A 17,808-nucleotide genomic window follows, 5' to 3' on the forward strand; every position below is an offset into this window, starting at 1 on the left:
CCCACACAGACACAGGGAGAAAATCTTAAGGCCCCCTGTCTTGATAGAACCAGGAACCTACATGCTGTTAAGATGGAAGTGCTAACCACCTGCCCAATTATTATTATTATTATAATTACCAATAGCACTATTATTAGTAATTATTACACTGTCGGCATCTTAACTAACAGCATGAAATACTACAAACACAATGGAATCATTATTATCATTATTATCATTCCTACCACTACAATCACCATTAGTACTTATTATTATCAGTATAATCATGAAATATCGCAAACAAAGAATTCAACCTTTATGGACATTTTTAAATTCCGAACCAGAGCGTTGCAAAGGTCGAGCAATAATAAACAACTCATTCATGTTTTCCCCGTTGAGCATATGTTAACATGTTAAAGCACGTTGGGTGAACAAACCAACAAAAACAAAAAAAATGATGGACCTCAGCGTAGAAAGGCGAGTGTATTTCAAAGCGGTGTGTGTGCGTGTGCGTGTGTTTACACGCTGCCAACGGCGGTGACGCTCGATGACACCGCCGCCGCTCCAACGGTGCATTCTGGGTCCAACTCAAGATGGCTGCGCCCTTGCAGAAGTGCTGAAGAAGTGCCTCCGGAGAGATTCACTGGATCGTGCGCGATTTTCGCTCCACCCGTCGCACAAAAACCTTCTGGCGGCGACGCCGGTTCGCAGAGGAAGACCCCGCAGCAGGAGACCCCGACCGTCGCTCCGAGTGAGGCGGTGTCTCGCGTGGCTGTGGCAGAGAGTCTGTGCGAAGATGGGCCTCGTCTGCAGCCGCTTCCCATAGCGAAGAGCCGCGGGGAGAGGAGCCGCAGATTCCCCTGCAAACACGCGCCCGTCCAACTTGCATTTGACGGGTTCGACTTGCTCTACCGGCTGTGGACGCTGCCGTACAATTTTCTCACACGGATTGTTTGCGCCACCGTGTCTGTCATCGTCCGGAGACGGAGAGGATCCCCGACCCGGGTCGATCATCCCACCGCACCAAGGTCTGCACGCATCTGAACGAGCGCCATTTCTGCACCGCTACCCTCTCGCCGGCTTTTTTTAGCGTGTCCGCTAGCCAGTGTTATAGGCGCAAGCGACGCGGTTGTGTGTGTGTGTGTGTGTGTGTGTGTGTGTGTGTGTGTGTGTGTGTGTGTGTGTGTGTGTGTGTGTGCGGGGGGAGGGGGGGCAGGTCAAAAATCAGCACCGGCATTTTGCGCCTCCCCTCCTCCCCTCCTCCCCCCGGCACAGTCAGCGGCGGCGGCGGAGAGGAGAGCTGTCAAACCCGCCTCGCTAGCTTAGCTCCCATCCGGCTAGCCTAGCTAACGCTCGGGTCCCAGCTGTGCACACGCCGCTGCCAGATGTGGCCCTGTTTAAATGCACAGGCTGCTTAGGTACTGGGCGTCTGGCGTTACCATGGAAACTAATCGGCATACACTTGCAATGGCAAACCCCCCCCCCCCCCCCCCCAACATCGATGACATAATTTCAGGGAGAATACTTCTAAAGTCGAGCAAACCCATCTCAGTGCTAGTAATGTGTTTTCCTACTCGTTGCTTCACATTAACCTTTCATATTCACTCTTCAAACTATTGGACTATTGGACAGCTGTGGCACCTCGCTAGAAATTTAGTTGTAATGGGGATGATTTTGATTTCATTAACATTGTGGCGAGCTGGGGTTTACCCAAGCAACCATCGGAGTCAAGGCTCAATTGCTCTTTAGAAGATGTCTTTTATCTAACAGCAGAAAACCAAAGGATGTCTCTTCCTCAGCGCTAACAGTTAGCTTGAGGGTGCGCTTCCCCGTTATGGTAACTCACGCCGCAGGTTAGTCATACATTGAACACAGCATTTTACAATCATACAACCATGGAGTTCTCCAACATAGAACCAAGAGAAGCTCCCAGCAGTCACCATCATTATCATTCACAAAGGCTTCTGGGGTTCCACTGGCCAGTCCCCACCCAACGCTACAATATTTTGCATGCAATTCTGCTCCATCACAACACCCAAGCAAGCCTTGAACATTTTAAATCTCCCAGTCCCTGACAAGCAGGACAGTTTTTCAGTGACGTGTACGATAAGTGATTGGACGATCGCTGCCCTGAAGACATGAATGTTAGGGCGTTGAAGAAAATAAATTTGCAGCTTATCCTTCACTCGGAGTCGCGGGGGATGCTGAAACCTATCCCGAATGCTGTCGGGCAAGAGGCGGGGTACGTCCCGGACTGGTTGCCGGTCAATCGCAGGGCCACATATACAGACGGACATTCACCCACTCATTTCCCATTTGTTTTCCCAATGAACCTGCTGCATGTTTTCGGACTGTTGGAGGAAACCGGAGAACACACAAACCCAACACAGACGTTCCCCTTGTCGGAATCGAACCAGGGTGACCCGAAGCGATAACCTCTGCACAACTGTCCCTTCCAAGAAATGAAAAACAAAAAACAATACAGCTGCCAAGTGTATACTTGTAAACTAGATTGATATGAAATACATGTATATTTCATCAGGATAAGTTCACCAAACTCCTATGCTATCTAGTGGAAGAGTGTCTGGCCTCCGCTTCGCCTCTCCCCCCGTCCTAATCTTCCTGCTCAGCCCACATTTTTTCAAATAATGGCAGCAGAGCTTTTGTTAGTCTCACGCTGACCGTGTTCCAGTGAACGGAGCTGTGGGTCGGCCTGTTGCCAGTGACAACGCTTTTTGTTGTGATGATGAATCGGGCTCACATAGTCCCGTTGATTGGCTGGAAAGATAGAGCACAAGCTGATATGAGAAATGTGAGGGGAGAACCAGCTGTATTAAATGGTTGCTAAATAGCCAGTTCTATGTGGGGAAAGAATTGAATTCCTTTCATTCTTCTAATCCATCCGTCATTGTTATCCTGTTACCCTAACTGGCAGATGACAACAAATTTGAAGATTAATAATTCTATTGCCAGTTTGTGCATGATTTATATGGTAGATGCCTGACAGAAATCAGACACAGTGTCTGTCATTAGATTTGACGGAATTCATTTCCACTGAATATTTTTCCTTATTTGTATATATTTATTTTACAAATCTTTTAATGATTGCTTCATTTTTTTATACGGTTTTTCTTTAATTTCTTTTTTTTTTCTAGAGGTAAATCCCTTTGCATGTTTTACATAATGTTAATTTGCCTATAATTGTCTCTTATTTCAGTGATACTTATCTATATTATTGTAGTGATGTTACTTTCATGCTTGTTAATTATTAGGTCATTTCTGGCAGTTCCATGCCAATTTATGAGGCGATCTTTTTTTGGAGGGAGGTGTTGCACATTTATGGATAATATTTTTTTTCAAGCAGATTTGTGTCATTCATAAAAGTGCAATGTTGTTGTGTTTTGTTTTTTTTTTCCTTTCAATTTCCCACCCGGTCCTGCAAAGCGAGGGGTCAGCTTGGACACCTGATGCTTACATCATTTTGTCCCGCAGGGCCCTGATGAAAATGGACGCAGACTTGGTTCACTCACCGGCCATGGGTCTCGCCGAGGAGGAGGAGGCAGACATGAACGACTGGAAACTACCCCTGGCTTTCATGAAGAAGCGCCACTCAGAGAAGATTGAGGGCTCCAAGGCCTTGGCACAGAGCTGGAGGATGAAAGACAGGGTAAGTCTCATTCAATCTCTCCTTGTTTTTGAGTGGATCCCACTGCTCTGGGAATAGAGTGCACTTGTAGCCACACATAGACACACGGCAGACATGCATCTGTGCAGCACGATTTTCATTCTCACTCATCCCGGTGGAGCATGTCAAAGTTGAGTTACAGCTAATACACAAATTCCAGGTCAGTTGAACTGGGTGCTGGCCGGTCCTTAAATTCAAACTTAAAAATATGAGGTCTCAAAACTCATTCTTCAATTTCATTTTGTGATTAATTCTCCACATTTCATTATAAAAAATAATTCTGTCTTTTAAATCTTATTTTTTCAAACAAGTGAAGTCAAACTGTCTTCTCTCAGGACTAAACCATGGACTGTTAGGACCTTTTCTGGGTTGTACTTTACAAGCGATGTTTGGATGGAGAGCAGCGGCTCAACTTGGGATATTCTTAGCCAGTTGGACGTTGTATTGATAAGCTTGCAGGCCAGGGATGGCATTTAGCAAATCCCAGTTACTTATTACTAACTAATATGAGTTTAGCCCATTTACATTGCTGTCTGATCCCGTTTGGGGATACTCCATGTATTGTCTGGGTAAAAAATGGTGTTTTCCCAAGGATGCTGGGAAGCCTGATGTCATGCAGGGTATCTTAGTTGTTGCGTTAAAGCTAAAGAGAGGCAGCTTGAGTGACGGCAGCAGGAGAAAAGGGAAACCCGATGCTGAAAATGTAAAGCACGCTTCAGATCCCAGATGAGTGGAACAGCACGAAAGGCGATCAGACCAAATAAATTGTGCCAAGATTTGATTTAGGGACTCCTGGGCTTTTTTCCCTTTTGAGAAGTTGAAGGAGTTTGTCGTGTATCAAGAACCGGCTAAATATGAACGGTTGACCTTAGTACAGAGGGTCTCAAGCGGCAAGGCCCAAGAAGTTTGTGCCGATGGGAAGGACGGCGATTTACTGGAAGGGCAAATGCTTGCAGCATATGAGTGCGATCAGGACACGATCAGGAAGTCAGTTTTGATAAGTGGCTTAGAGCGAGTTATTTGTCTGATTGTTAATGGGTCGAGTGAACCGGCTGCGTCAGAGCATCTGAGGCGGAGTCTGCCAAAGGCCAGCGCAGATATTTGTGAACAATCTGAATTTTGGAATAGTGCTCAAAGTAGCAGAAGCAGATTTTAATTATATCCTTCCACGCAAAGCCATGCAGTGAACACCCTTGTTTTTATTTTTTGTTATTTTTTTTTCAACTCGTCAAGTCAGCTGATTCAGAAAAATGCCACGGTGACAACTAGTTGTTGTCGAAACCCACAGATGAAGCCCCGGACTATTGACCACCAATGCAAAATTCCACTTTCACAGGGAAACGCCACATGCAGCTCACACACTTACCCATATAAAATCTCACTCTCCCTTTCCTGTAGGGAAGGGAGAGTGAAGAGAGGCATCAGGGTCTGAAGTCGGCCATTCTGTGGCTTGTAATCTCACTATGTTAAATTGAGTACCAGGACAAGTGAGGGCTGCTGGTGGAGCAGACCTAAAATGCTTGCCAGTTTTCTGTCTGCATGGCTGCTGTGAAAGAAGAGGAGGAATCCCTCCTCTTACAGCAACATATAGGTCTTACCTTGGCGGCTGGTACTACCTATCTACTATCCATCTACTACTATCTTGGGGTCACTGGGCACATGAAAGGTATTCGGTTATAATAATTTTCCTCTTGGACCGGGGTGTTTGCGGCACCTCTCAATTGAACATGCCTCATTTGGGTCGAAACTCGGAAATGTAGCAGAAGGACACGGTGCCGGTAATTACGTGCCCCCAACGCCACAATTAATTTGGCTGCACAAAGCTGTCCAAACTACACACTGTGTAACAGTTACTAGTAACAAGCCGAGTTTTATCGATTACAGAGCTGCTGCTTGTGAGAGTGGAATCACGAGTAATGGTATTTTCCCTGAGAGATGTGTGAAAGTGGAGACTCTCCCGACAGTCATGCCAATTATGTGGAGCGCACATTTGGGAACATGATGATCAATAGTTGGGGCGGCCATGGCTCAGTTGGTAGAGCGGGCTTCCCTCTGATCAGGAGGTTGGCGGTTTGATTCCTGGCTCCTCTTTCCCGCATGCAAAAGTGTCCTCAAACAAGACAAAAAGTTTCTCCCAATGGCCTTGTGTATGCTTTGCATGGCAGCTCTGCCGCCAGTGTGTGTGTTTGTGTGTGTGTGTGAATGACTGAGTGTAATTTTTTGGTAAATGCTTTGAAACTGCAAGGTATGAAAGCATCATATAAGTTGAGACCATTGAATTGGAATCCTTTATACATTGTTCAGCTAGTAAGACAGTTTTTTTTTCCAAGATATTCTGACATTTACAAAATTGTGACAATGATGAAAAAGTGACAGGTGATCAGACTCAGTGTAAACATGAATGCCCTATGGCTTACTTCAGTATGTGACACTTTGGTAGTCTGTAGCCACAGGCTTTACAACTGCTGGAAGGATTACACTTTAACATCACTAACACATCACTTATTTAGGAAGCAGGTGTAATTTGGCTCAGTGTAAACAATGAATCAGAGGTGTCGAGCAACCTCTAGCAACCTCTGCTTAAATGGGATGTTGCTTCTGTAGGTGAGGAATGGTGATTCATTAGTAGACAGCAAGTATATATAAAATCTGCTTTACAGCAGAATCATTTGGTAAAGGAGAACCGAATAGATTTGGGGTTCTGTAATAGCATTATCAGCTCCTTTTATTTTGTTCCAAACACTTTGTTAAGGGGAGGGGAGCTAAAATTCCCATCATTAACAGCAGTTTTTCCTCCATGCCTCTGCCAACCCGATTATTTAATTACTTTGAGGCCACAGAGCGCTGTACTTTCTTATGAGGCCAAATGCCAAGCGGTTACATGTGTGCGGACACGAATGGGAGAAATACATCAAAGTGAGCTGTGTGACATTATTTGCGTGGCTGGTATTGATCTAAAGGGGTTTTATATGGCCGGGAGGTGAGGAGCACTCCTATTAGAAAGTCCTGTTAAATTGAGTAAAAACAAAAGTTTCCTTGCAGTGGAGCCTCATTTGTGTACAAATGATACAGCCCTGTATGAAGCTTATAAAAAAATATGCATACTAGTTTTATTTCAGATATCCCACTTGGGATTTGATCCATCTTTGAACAATATGGCAGCACCGCTTTCATTTTAGAGCTTGGCCCTCCTTAATTGGAACCTTGAGGTGTCCTGAACAAACCCATCAGCCGATGGCAATTCCGATTTCCCCAGCCCCGGACACGTTTCTTTTCCGGGCGTGCGCCGATGATCACATGTAACCACTCCCCCTTGTAATTGCCTGGGGAGAAATTCGGAAGGTTATAAAGGCGGACTCTACATGAGCGGCCCCCTGAGAGCAATGTGTGATTTGAGGCTCCTCATTAGCATAAATGCCACCATGATAATTTAGAGATCTGTGAGTATTTCAAGGCTGGACAAAGTGACCCTGCTACATGGAGGTGTGGTGAAAATATAGAAATAATCGTGGCAGAAGAGTGCAAAGTCTGGACTTACTTCAGATAAGAATTTGCTCCCCTTTATCAAGTCATTTGATTGTGTTGTTACAAAGCTGTCAAGAAAAAAATGGATGTTTTACCTTTTTAATCTAAACACACTCTGCTTTAATTTGGAGTTGGTTTTAAGTTTAATCCATAACTGTAAACAGGGGGACAGAGCAATGTGAATACATACAGGACTGTTTCAGAAAATTAGAATATTGTGATAAAGGTCTTAATCTTCTGTAATGCAATTACAAAAACAAAAATATCATACATTCTGGATTTATTACAAATCAACTGAAATATTGCAAGCCTTTTATTATTTTAATATTGCTGATTATGGCTTACATCCTAAGAAAACTCATAAATCCTATCTTAAAATATTAGAAAAAGTATTTTTTGTTTTTTTAATTGCATTACAGAAGATAAAAGAACTTTATCACAATATTCTAATTTTCTGAGTTAGTTCTGTATACCGTGTTTTGCAGACCACAAGGCGCACTGCATTATAAGGTGCAATTTCAATGAACTGGTGTATTTTTATACAGAAGGTGCACCGTGTTTTAAGGTGCATGACAAAACATTCAGTATATAAAGGAAAACAAAACAATCAGTTTTGTCAAACTGAATTCATCTCGCTTTGTTCCCTCTGAAACGCTGTTTGGCCTTATTTACTTGGCGCAGTTCATCTGCTTGCTTCCTTCTCTTCAGTAATGTTGATTCATTAATGTTGAATTCTTTCCCAACTGCTCTATTCTCATCATCTGCTGCGTGAATGACAGCCTTGAGTTCAAATTCGTAAGCATGTCTCTTAACAGGTGCCATTTTGAAGGGTTGTCATACACACAAATGTACTATAATATTATGTTGAAGTACAGTACAGTACTATTATAAAAAGTGCCGGAGGTAAGCGCACTGTGTACTGTTTTCTGATTGGTTTATGGTTGCCAGCGATAGCGGACACCTGAAGTTAATGTGAGGTTGGAACAACATTGTATTCCATCACTACATAATTACTTATCCAAGATTGTCTGATGTTTCAACCCATATTCAACTATGGATTGACTTCAATACAACGTCCCTGTGTCAGGAGGGACGGTCAGACAACCAATCAAGCGGGGCGGCTTCTTTGCTTAACAAAGTCGCAATAAAACATGTTGATAGATGTTTGAGCGCAGTGGACCACATACAATTGGTTCGGGATCAGTAAGCACAACAAGAACTCATACATAAGGTGCACCGGATTATAAGGTGCTCGGCTGATTTTGAGAAAATTTAAGGATTTTTACGTGCACCTTATAGGGCAGAAAATTCAGTAACAGGGATTCGCTTTGGAAATATAAAACATTATATTACTGTCCTGCCAATTGTTTTTGCATTAATTTTTTTCTGTCATGCAAAAAATGCAGAGAATTATTTTTTAATAATATTTTTTTAGATAAAAATTGCAGAAATTATTTTTAAATAAAGTGGTTAATTATCAATACAACTTGCCTCAAAAGAAACTGAGGAATCACCCGATAATCTGCGAGGAAGGATCACTAAAAAGAAAAATTAACCTGAAGTGACCTTAAAGCTGTTAGCTATCTGAATGTAAAATATTAAGGAAAAGTGAATTATATGTTTTTAAAGTTTGACTAATGTATACCTTTGAAATATGACTGTTTGGCCTTCTGAAAAGAATCTCAGCTATCAGGTGGACCGCTTGAAAGTACGGCAAAGATAGTTTGTGTTTATTGGATTGGACATGTTTATGTGATTAGGAAAACCGGAACAAAGCCAAACGACAGATTGGGATGTGGAGTTTGTTCTTATCCCTGCTATCATAAGTCAACGTTACATTTGTGTGTGCGTGCATGCGTGAGTGTGTTTGTTCGTGTGTGTTTGTGTTGATGGCAAATAAACTTGGACCTCGACCTGAAAGATAAGAATGTGATTGCAGCACAGCCTCCGGAGCATCACTGATCAATAGATGATGAACTTGTTCGTAGGCTGATAACTCAAGCTTTATCTACAGATAAATGTGTATTGTATTTGGTGGCCCCAACGGAACTGCAAACACAAGAATAGTAAATTTTAGTTTTAATAGTCATAATCTTTAATGACCGTTATTTAAGAATGGTCAGGAGGAAAGCGGTTGCATGAAAGTCTTTCCCTGCCATCTGTGCCGCTTTTCCAACTCCTCTTTTTTTTTTGTGATATCAAATGTTGCTGCAGCAGATAGTAATTGTTAAGGAGGAAACATGGATTGGCTGAGCAGCCCGCTCCAAAGTCAGCGTTCCAGTTTGGGGTTGGGGCACTTCACCGTGACCTGACCAAGAAAATCTGGCTTAAATGGATGACTGCAACACGTCTGGTAGACTTGTGTGTAATTACACTATTTACACTGCGGCATAGACCTTTTTGGCATTGTAATTGCTGAAAAGCTTGCATAGCAAGGAGGTTCACATCTGGAAGCTGCCTGAGGCCTTTCCGTGTGAGGCTTGCATGTTTGCCCCAAGCCTGTATGGGTTCTCTTTTGGTTCTCTATGTTAATTAAAGACTAAATTGCCTGAAATTGCAAACAATAGAATGAATGGTTTTGTGGTTCTGTATGTGGCCCTATGATTGACAGGCTCCCAGCCTAGGCTGACCCCCGCCTCACGCTTTCCTCGAGGATAGGCTCTGGGCTCTCCCCCCTTTATTTCCCTGACCCTTTGGGAAGTATAAATGATAATAAGTTAATGAATGAACAAATAAATATAAGTGATTCGGATGGTCTCGTGAAATGTGTGCGGCACACTCCAACTCCCAAATACAACCCAATGGTGCAATCCGGACAGAAATACTGAGTCAGATAAATAACAAATAGCATAACAACAAACTACATAAACTAACCAAATAAACCATAAAGTATATGAAAAACCTGCAGCTCTCTATCAGACGTTTCTAAGAGTTTCCCAGTGTGCCTCCAGATATCTTGCACAATAATTTCTGTTGTTCTGCTGCTCTTGCTCCATCTGCTTCTGCTGCAGGTATAGTCAGACATCTTTCAGTCTGTTGTTCTTTTTTAACCGTCGTTGGTGAAATGAGTGTTATTGTCACAACTTTTTTCCCGGCATACCCCCCCCCCCCCCCCCCCCCCCCCAAAAAAAAAAAAAAGTTGTAATGAGCATGTCGTAATTCTGCAACTTTAATGTATTTTACTGGCTTTACCTGCATAATCCACAATAGGCGCACTACATCACAAAAAGCTAACTTTTTTATAGAACACTTGGGGTACCCTGTTGTGGCAAGGCCTTAGGCGGTGCACCATACTGTCTGTGTCTTCGTATGAGACAAACATTTACATAGCATTTCTTTGCATTCACTTGATGTTTTAAATAGATAAGAGTTTTTTCTCCAGGCTTTTCAGAGATTCCCTCCTCACGGCATACAGTCTCCCACCACCGACCCTCGTCGTCCCTGTTACAAGGAGCGGAAGCGAGTTGTGTCTTACCAGGAAGGAGGGATCGCATGAATTATTTAAGGGGTGATCCATGCCTCATCTTTGTAAATCTATTTTTAGATGCTGGAATAACAAGCCTCGCCATATATCTCGCTGAAATATGTCACAGTTACCGAACAATATTGAGATTCACTATGATTCACAAAACTCTGCCATTCTTGTAAAGTTAAGTAGAAGTTTGCCCTGTATTTTTTGGTTGATATGCTGTCCAACGTGCATTGTTGGTTCATAATGGTGTATTGATATCAATAATAAATCAATAATAAAGCCACAGCATGACAAAATAAGGAACATTTTCAATCGAAAGAGGAAGTCTGTAAACTGCCCTCAACCCGCGCCCTCCGATCTCTTTCCAAATACTATAAAGTTAGTGTTGATTGTTTTTTATGAACAGAACAAGCTCAGTCAACAGTATTGCCCTGCACAAAACTAAGCTTAGCTACTGCCATAGCTACACTCCACACATTTCCCTTCCATTTGTGCAATCTTCGCACCTCGCTGCTCCTAGCTTCTGAACAGAGTGATGTAATGGCAGATATGCATCCCATCACATCAAGGATTTAGTGGACCCTTGACTACAATTTAAAAAAAAAAAGGGGTAAACAAAATGCAGACGGCGTGCAAGTTAATGTCCCACGGGTGGCAGGTGGTGATATGGTAATGTTTTGTTTGTAGAAATTCTTATTTTGATACACAGTGACCTTGAAATCAAATTAATAATGCATTTAAAAATTATTCCTATGACAAGCACAGTGCAACGGGATTTGTTTTTTTTGCCATTTTAGAAACAATGCACGTGTCCCGCAAGGCATCACAGTTTCAGGCCCGCTGAGGTCGCAGCTTTAGAAAGATGTCAACCAGGCACGTCGGCAGACAGGGCAAGGAGGTGAGAATCAGGTTGCCTCCTTCACTCGGCTGCTTTTAAATATCCACTCCATCTGGATTCAGACAGGCCCAAAATCCATTACTAAAGCTTAGGGGCTGCTTATTTAGGGAGAATCACTGTCCCATTGGTGGATGCAGGATTTCGGCGTTTGATTGAAGTGCTTGTGTGGCACTTTAATATTCCCTCTTCCCAGCATTTTAGGACACAACTTTCAGTTGAAAAATTGTATTGGACAACTTCTGAAAAAAGATGTTGATGGCATTCATTGATAATTTGGTGTATTCCTTACTCTTAAAGCCATGAGTCTAAAACAACATTTTAAAAAAAAAAGACAATCAAATTGAACTTTTCATTGTGACTAATGTTTTAGACGTGATAAAATGACCCATGTTAAATGTGCACCAGGATCGAGACCCCAAGAAATTGCATTTTTTTCCCTTTTCCTTTCGCGATATCAGATGGATATTAAACTTTAATTCTAGGAATTAAACAGTTCTTCAACAATTCTTTGTTGAACGACAAATACTCCACACATTGACAGGTTCCTCTCGCGCTACCACAAGTCCCCGTCATTTTCCATGTAGCCTGCTGTGACGTTTGACCTCAGAATAGTGAAACCAATATTTCCTCAATAAGTGAGCTCATCGTAACAAATGTGGAAATGAGTCAAGTGATCTGTCCCACTTTATCTTCCGCATCATTACTTGAAGTCAATCAATGGGAGCCACCTCATTAGGCAGCACAGCCTGGGAGCTGCACAAGCACGGACAGAAGCAAAACTTATCCATAAAACATCGAGTATAATTAGATACAAGTGATTTTATATCACTGTTGAAACATGACAACGGGCCGACTATTGAAAGCGCTGGCAACATCCCTCAAAGCACAGGCAGCAGATGGAGACTCCAAGTGGCTGGTGTTTAGTGATCTGCCTGGATAAGTTTGGTTTTGTGGAATTGGATCTCCCACAGATTTTTAATTTGCTCTTTCAAGGATCGCACCACTGCCCAGGTAATAGCATCCCTGGTTTCCCCTGTTTGGTCGCAGTCATTGTTGGAAGGATGATGCTGGTGTTGGTCGACTGACTGTAACACAACAGAGCAGAAATTATAAACATAGACGATATGGATGTGAACCCGTCTAATATAATATAAGTTAATACTTTATTGATACTCATAGGGGAAATTCAGTTGTCGCAGCAGCACAAAGCAGAGGAAAGGTATCAATAGACATTAAACATTATCAATGAATATAAAAAGAGGACAGAGACAGCAACAGTAAAAGGATAAATAATAAAAAATAAAGAAAAGGACAAACTGCTGTGTAAGGACTGGAGTACAGTGACAGTTACAGGTAGTGGCCAGTGGTGCAGATGCTAGTCAGTACTGTGTGCGGTGCAGACTGCAGGGGGTGAGGAGGATTGTCCAGGATTGCTCAAACTGTGTCCTTCACCCTCCCCTCAGCCACTGTTTCTAGACTGTCCCAAGTTTAGTGCCGCTACCAAGCGGGCTGTTAAGCCTGTTGACCTCACCAGTCTGAGTCTGAGCCACCCTCCAATACATTATTGTGAGGAAGAGTGCACTGGCTACCATAGATTGTTAGGTCTTGAGGAGCCCAATACAGACACTTAATGACCTCGGTCTCCTTCGAAAGAATGGTTTTACTCTGGCTCAGTTCGGAGAACTCCCCCTGTACCTTCTGTACCTGGCTGTTGGTTAGGGTGAGGTCATGGTTTATGATCAGATGCAGTTGCATTGAATATATCAAGGGACTCGTTCCGTTTTTTTTTGTGTTTTTGTGGATGTTATTAAGTCAGTAAAGCAGTGTTTTTTTTTGTTTGTTTTTTTTTGTTTTTTGTTTTCCCTAATCAAATCACTCAATTGTAACTACTGTTGTTACAACATTCCTTACAGAGTTATCGATATTGTGTTTGGGAATCATCCCTGTCTGTCATACAAGTCTGTCACATGACTTTAAACGTCGTGTCAGGTTACCTTTATAAAGCGGCAGGAGTAGGATTCATGCTTTTTAAACACATCTGTCCTTACACGAGCCCTTTACACCATCTTTTCGTACTGACCAGCTTTTTTTTTTCTTACAACTATTTCTGTGGGAGGGATGCTAGTGGAAGAAAAACACCACACATTGATGCATTAATGAGTGTCAAAGGGGTGGGGGAGGCGTACCTTCCCTAAATATACATAGTAATGCTACTGCAAACAGTCCCTTTTTATCGCCCGTAGTTTAGCGTTTTTTTGTTCTCTGACTTATGCTCAGTGTTTTTGCTATCGGGCACGGCCACACTTTACTTTTATTGAACTTTGCTGCGCACCCATGTTTTATAATGGAGACTATACTTCCATTAAAAGTATGATGAAGGCCTTATTCTATTAATTCGAAATTATAACTCTTAATCATGAAACCCTGAGTTGGTCATTGCATGGTGGAAATCTTTTGTTTCGGTATATGATGTTACCTAACCAATTGCTTCATGTAAGGTTGTCATATTCGATCAAAACTTGTTTCATGCTATATTTCATATTTTTGATGATTTTTTTCCAGTGGGGTTGATTCACTTCTCAACAATTGTCAGGAGTTTTGTACATTTCTGTGCCTGAGTTGTTTTTTTTTCTTTGTTTTTTTAATGTTGCTTTATTAAAAATAGTTGCCCCAACATCTTTATAAAAAGGTAAATACATTTTTTGGTGGCTCATCTTAAGGCAACTTTGTCCTTTGATGGGTATCCGTAGTAGCTGGAAACGGTACAAGGATATTGCAATGCACTAAATAACCATTGAGTTTTCCCTTTGTCCATTTTTAAATTAATTCTTATTTTCCTGGTACAGCGTTCTAACATAACCAGGTAATGGTTATAATCGCTCATCCACCGTTAGCCATGAAGCAGCCCTCTTACTGCCTGCCAGTCACATCTGTGATATTTTAGGTATTGTAGCTGTGTTAAACCAGATGGTTGACTGTTTTTGAGAACTGTGTTTGATGAAGCTCCAATTCCTCGGGCAAAAGTTCCCTGCCATGAAGCCGGACCCTTTGCCACCTCTCTGCTGACCGGACAGTTAGCTGCACGACCGGAGCTGCAGTCCAATTCCCCCCAAGACGCTTTCTGTTTGAATTGGCTGCGCCACTTGATTGTCCACGGTCGACCTGTTGCTGTCAGCTTGCTGGGGCGAGCCCCGAAGGAGATCGATGTTCCACCACTTTAATAACCTTCATTTATTGCGGGCCTAACAAATAGAATAATCAGGAGCCATTGATCCTGGCATCAAGCTGTGCTAAGGGCCGCGTGGCAGCTGTAAAAGAAAGCAAAGGGGAAAAAAAAACACGGAAGACCCCTGGAGTCCCATGTTGTTATAAATGAGACAAGGATGGTTAATAATTATGTCACCCCAAAAAAGGGAGAGCTCACACAGACGCGCACACTGGCTTTTACACATGCATGCTATTATCATCTGTCTTCCTCCTCTTCTCAATGCCACTTCCGCTTCTTCCCGTCACACCAAAGGGTCAGATGCTTGTGGATTTGCTCCTCTCTGTCACCTATAGGTGAGATAATAGGAAATCCATACTGTTTAGCAGATCCATATTCAAAATCTAACAACGTCCAGGCTGACACTTCTTCTTTTTAACAACTGTGTATCAGCCCTACTAATTGCTGTAATTGATTGATTACTTGATTGATTGATTTTTCGAAACTCCCACATATGTATACATTTGTGTGTGTGTACATATGTACAACCCACTAGGTTGATTGAATGACTTTCAGCAATATGATAACAAGCCTTATTTAATGATGGCGTTGGCACTTGAGCGGTGGACAGCGCACGCCTCATTAGAACTCTCCAAACATATAAATAGCCTGTTTATTCAGAGTACCGGTAGGTCCGATTTTCAAAATGTTAAGCACTATTTTATTGCATTGGCAGAAAAAAAAAAAGTTTTGTATTGACTGTTGTCCGCAAGTGTCATGCTTAATGGTCCTGGGGAGTGTAACGTCGAAAAAATGTCAGCTTATTCTGTCATTGCTAGTTTGGCTCATGCCGTCATCTGAAGTCATGCTGGTAATATTTTTTTTCTTACTTTTAGCAAGTTTTCAGTTAGTTTTGAAGACCGTCTTAGATTTCTGTCGCAGTGTCTTGGAAAAGGCAGGTAGTGATTAACATTGACATGACGTGACCCCGTAGTTCCCACTGCTTTCCCTTGTTCTCCTCGTAGCTCGACAGTGGCGTGTTATTTTTAATGCTCATTGGCAGGACGCTCAAAGAATTTGAAGAAATGAAGAAGCGACATATCACATTGTCCTTTCAAATGCCAATCTTCTCTTCTGTGACATTTTATCTGCCGTGCCAGATTTCTTTTTCATTCCCCTTTGAGTTGTTTTTTCTTCTTTACATCCACGTCCCTACAGCCCGCTGTCATTTTGACGGTTGTATCTTAAAGGTTGAAAATGCCCCTGGTTCCTTTCACTTGAGTCTCGTTTCCAGAGATATCGTTACGTTACTTCTCTTCAGGTCATCTGGTCTTCCAGGTTTTGCTTGTTTGCACAGAACAGTGAAGCCAGTCCAGTCAAACGAGACCCACATTTCTGTCTTGATTCATTAATGAAAACACTTGGGGTGAAGTTGTCCCCTCAAACACTAGATTCCACCGCATCTTCCATCGGTGTTGGGTGATGGAGAATTGTTTGGGCAAGATAATTGGGACGCATAGTATAAAAAAAATTGAAACATGTACCTACCAAACAGTTGTAGCCTTTGCTCTCCCAAGGATTCACACCAGGATGTCTGGAGTTTTTTTTTTTTTTTTTTTTAATACCAAGTGTCATTAGATGGCTCCAGAGGGGAAAGCTTCAGGTTTTTCTAAAATACAGTAAATACTATGAAGCCTTGAAGAGATCCTAGAGTTCTACTCTGATATAAGAAAAAAAAAATTGAAATCAAATCACCGCCTGTCCAACTGTGATTGGTAATCATGTCTCTAAAAGTTGTTTTTTTTTAAGTCCTGTGTTTTTTTTTTGGCTCATGGGATTGTGTGCGTACTGTTGGCATTATTATTTCAGTACTCTTGAAAGCTGTTTCACATGCATGGCCTGCTGACAGAATTGTAATACATTAAAATCTTTTTGTGCTCTTTCCTGTTGCAATGTGTGGAATGGTTCCCCGTGTGGTTCCCAGGGCGGTCAACGCATCACCTCCGTATGTGCGCCTTTCGTATGCGCCCACTGCTAAACCCCAGCAGAACCCTTTGACACCAGTCTGCTTTCAGCAGAATGGGTGTACACATATGCTTTGCAGAATGGAAAAAGGCTAAGGGGTCGAGTAGGTCAGGTGAGAATGAATGAGTCGATCCAGTGAGACCCATTCGCGTATATATTGAGTCCCAAATGCACGCTGACCTTTTACTTATGGGATTGGAGGAGACATCTAATTACTTTCACAAAAACAGCAATAGCAGCCTTATTCACTGTGGGCTTACACTTGTATCGCAATATACACGTACAAAATATATGGCACAGGTCAACATATTGCTCTTGACAGTATGTAACAGTGCACGCAAAAGGTTATTTTGTGCTATGACATTGATCGCGAGCTACCTGCACATGGTTGAAACATCCAATATGTGTGTAATTACACATTAGAGTTGGCTGAGATTTTATTCGCCTTAGTCATTTTATGTTACATGTTAAGATTTTTTAAGAGATTGGCTTCATTGTGGTTGTTTTCTTGATTTAAAATACACCTTTCCCTGGTTCATTTCACACGATTTGAGAAAAACTGACACTAACAGTGTCCTGATAAGAATCTGAGTTGAAAAACACTGCAGGCATCTGACCTTTGGCTAATTGGAGCCAAGAGGACACCTCATGAGGTTTAAGCACCATCTGTTTAAGAGGAAACACTCTCCGGCTTTGATTTGCAAAGTGTCGCGATAATTTTGATGACTTCTGGGTCAAGCGGCACCATCAACAGTTGTTTTCCAAATGGATTGCTGCTGTCAGGAGGCCCGTATCATTAAACTTGACCACCATTTAATTTGCAACCTGTAACTAAACGAGCAACACAAAAATGCAGATTTATGTATATATAGTATGTACTCATGTCTTGCTCAGGATATTACATTTCGCCACGGAGAAAAAACTTTTAAGAAACACTGTCCAAATTTGAATGTACCGAAGGATGTTGGATGTAAACTTTACAAATGTAATTTTTCTCAAGACTTCCTATTGAATAGGTC

General features: G+C 42.2%; 1 protein-coding gene across 3 annotated transcripts in view; it reads left to right on the forward strand.

The window, feature by feature from the left end:
- Positions 1-564: 564 nt before the first annotated feature.
- The window catches only part of rptor (regulatory associated protein of MTOR, complex 1), a 168,690-nt gene continuing 151,446 nt past the window's right edge, over positions 565-17,808 (forward strand). For all 3 annotated transcript variants that reach the window (XM_086142949.1, XM_086142950.1, XM_086142951.1), the window contains exons 1-2: positions 565-1,007; positions 3,472-3,646. In XM_086142949.1, the coding sequence (XP_085999075.1) occupies positions 3,479-3,646 (168 nt within the window). In that variant the 5' untranslated portion in view covers positions 565-1,007; positions 3,472-3,478. The remainder of the gene's footprint in view (positions 1,008-3,471; positions 3,647-17,808) is intronic.

The sequence above is a fragment of the Fistularia commersonii genome, chromosome 35 (genome assembly GCF_037954325.1).
Source record: "Fistularia commersonii isolate RoL2024-O1a breed Wild chromosome 35, RoL_Fcom_v1.0, whole genome shotgun sequence".
Classification (NCBI taxonomy): Eukaryota; Metazoa; Chordata; class Actinopteri; order Syngnathiformes; family Fistulariidae; genus Fistularia; species Fistularia commersonii.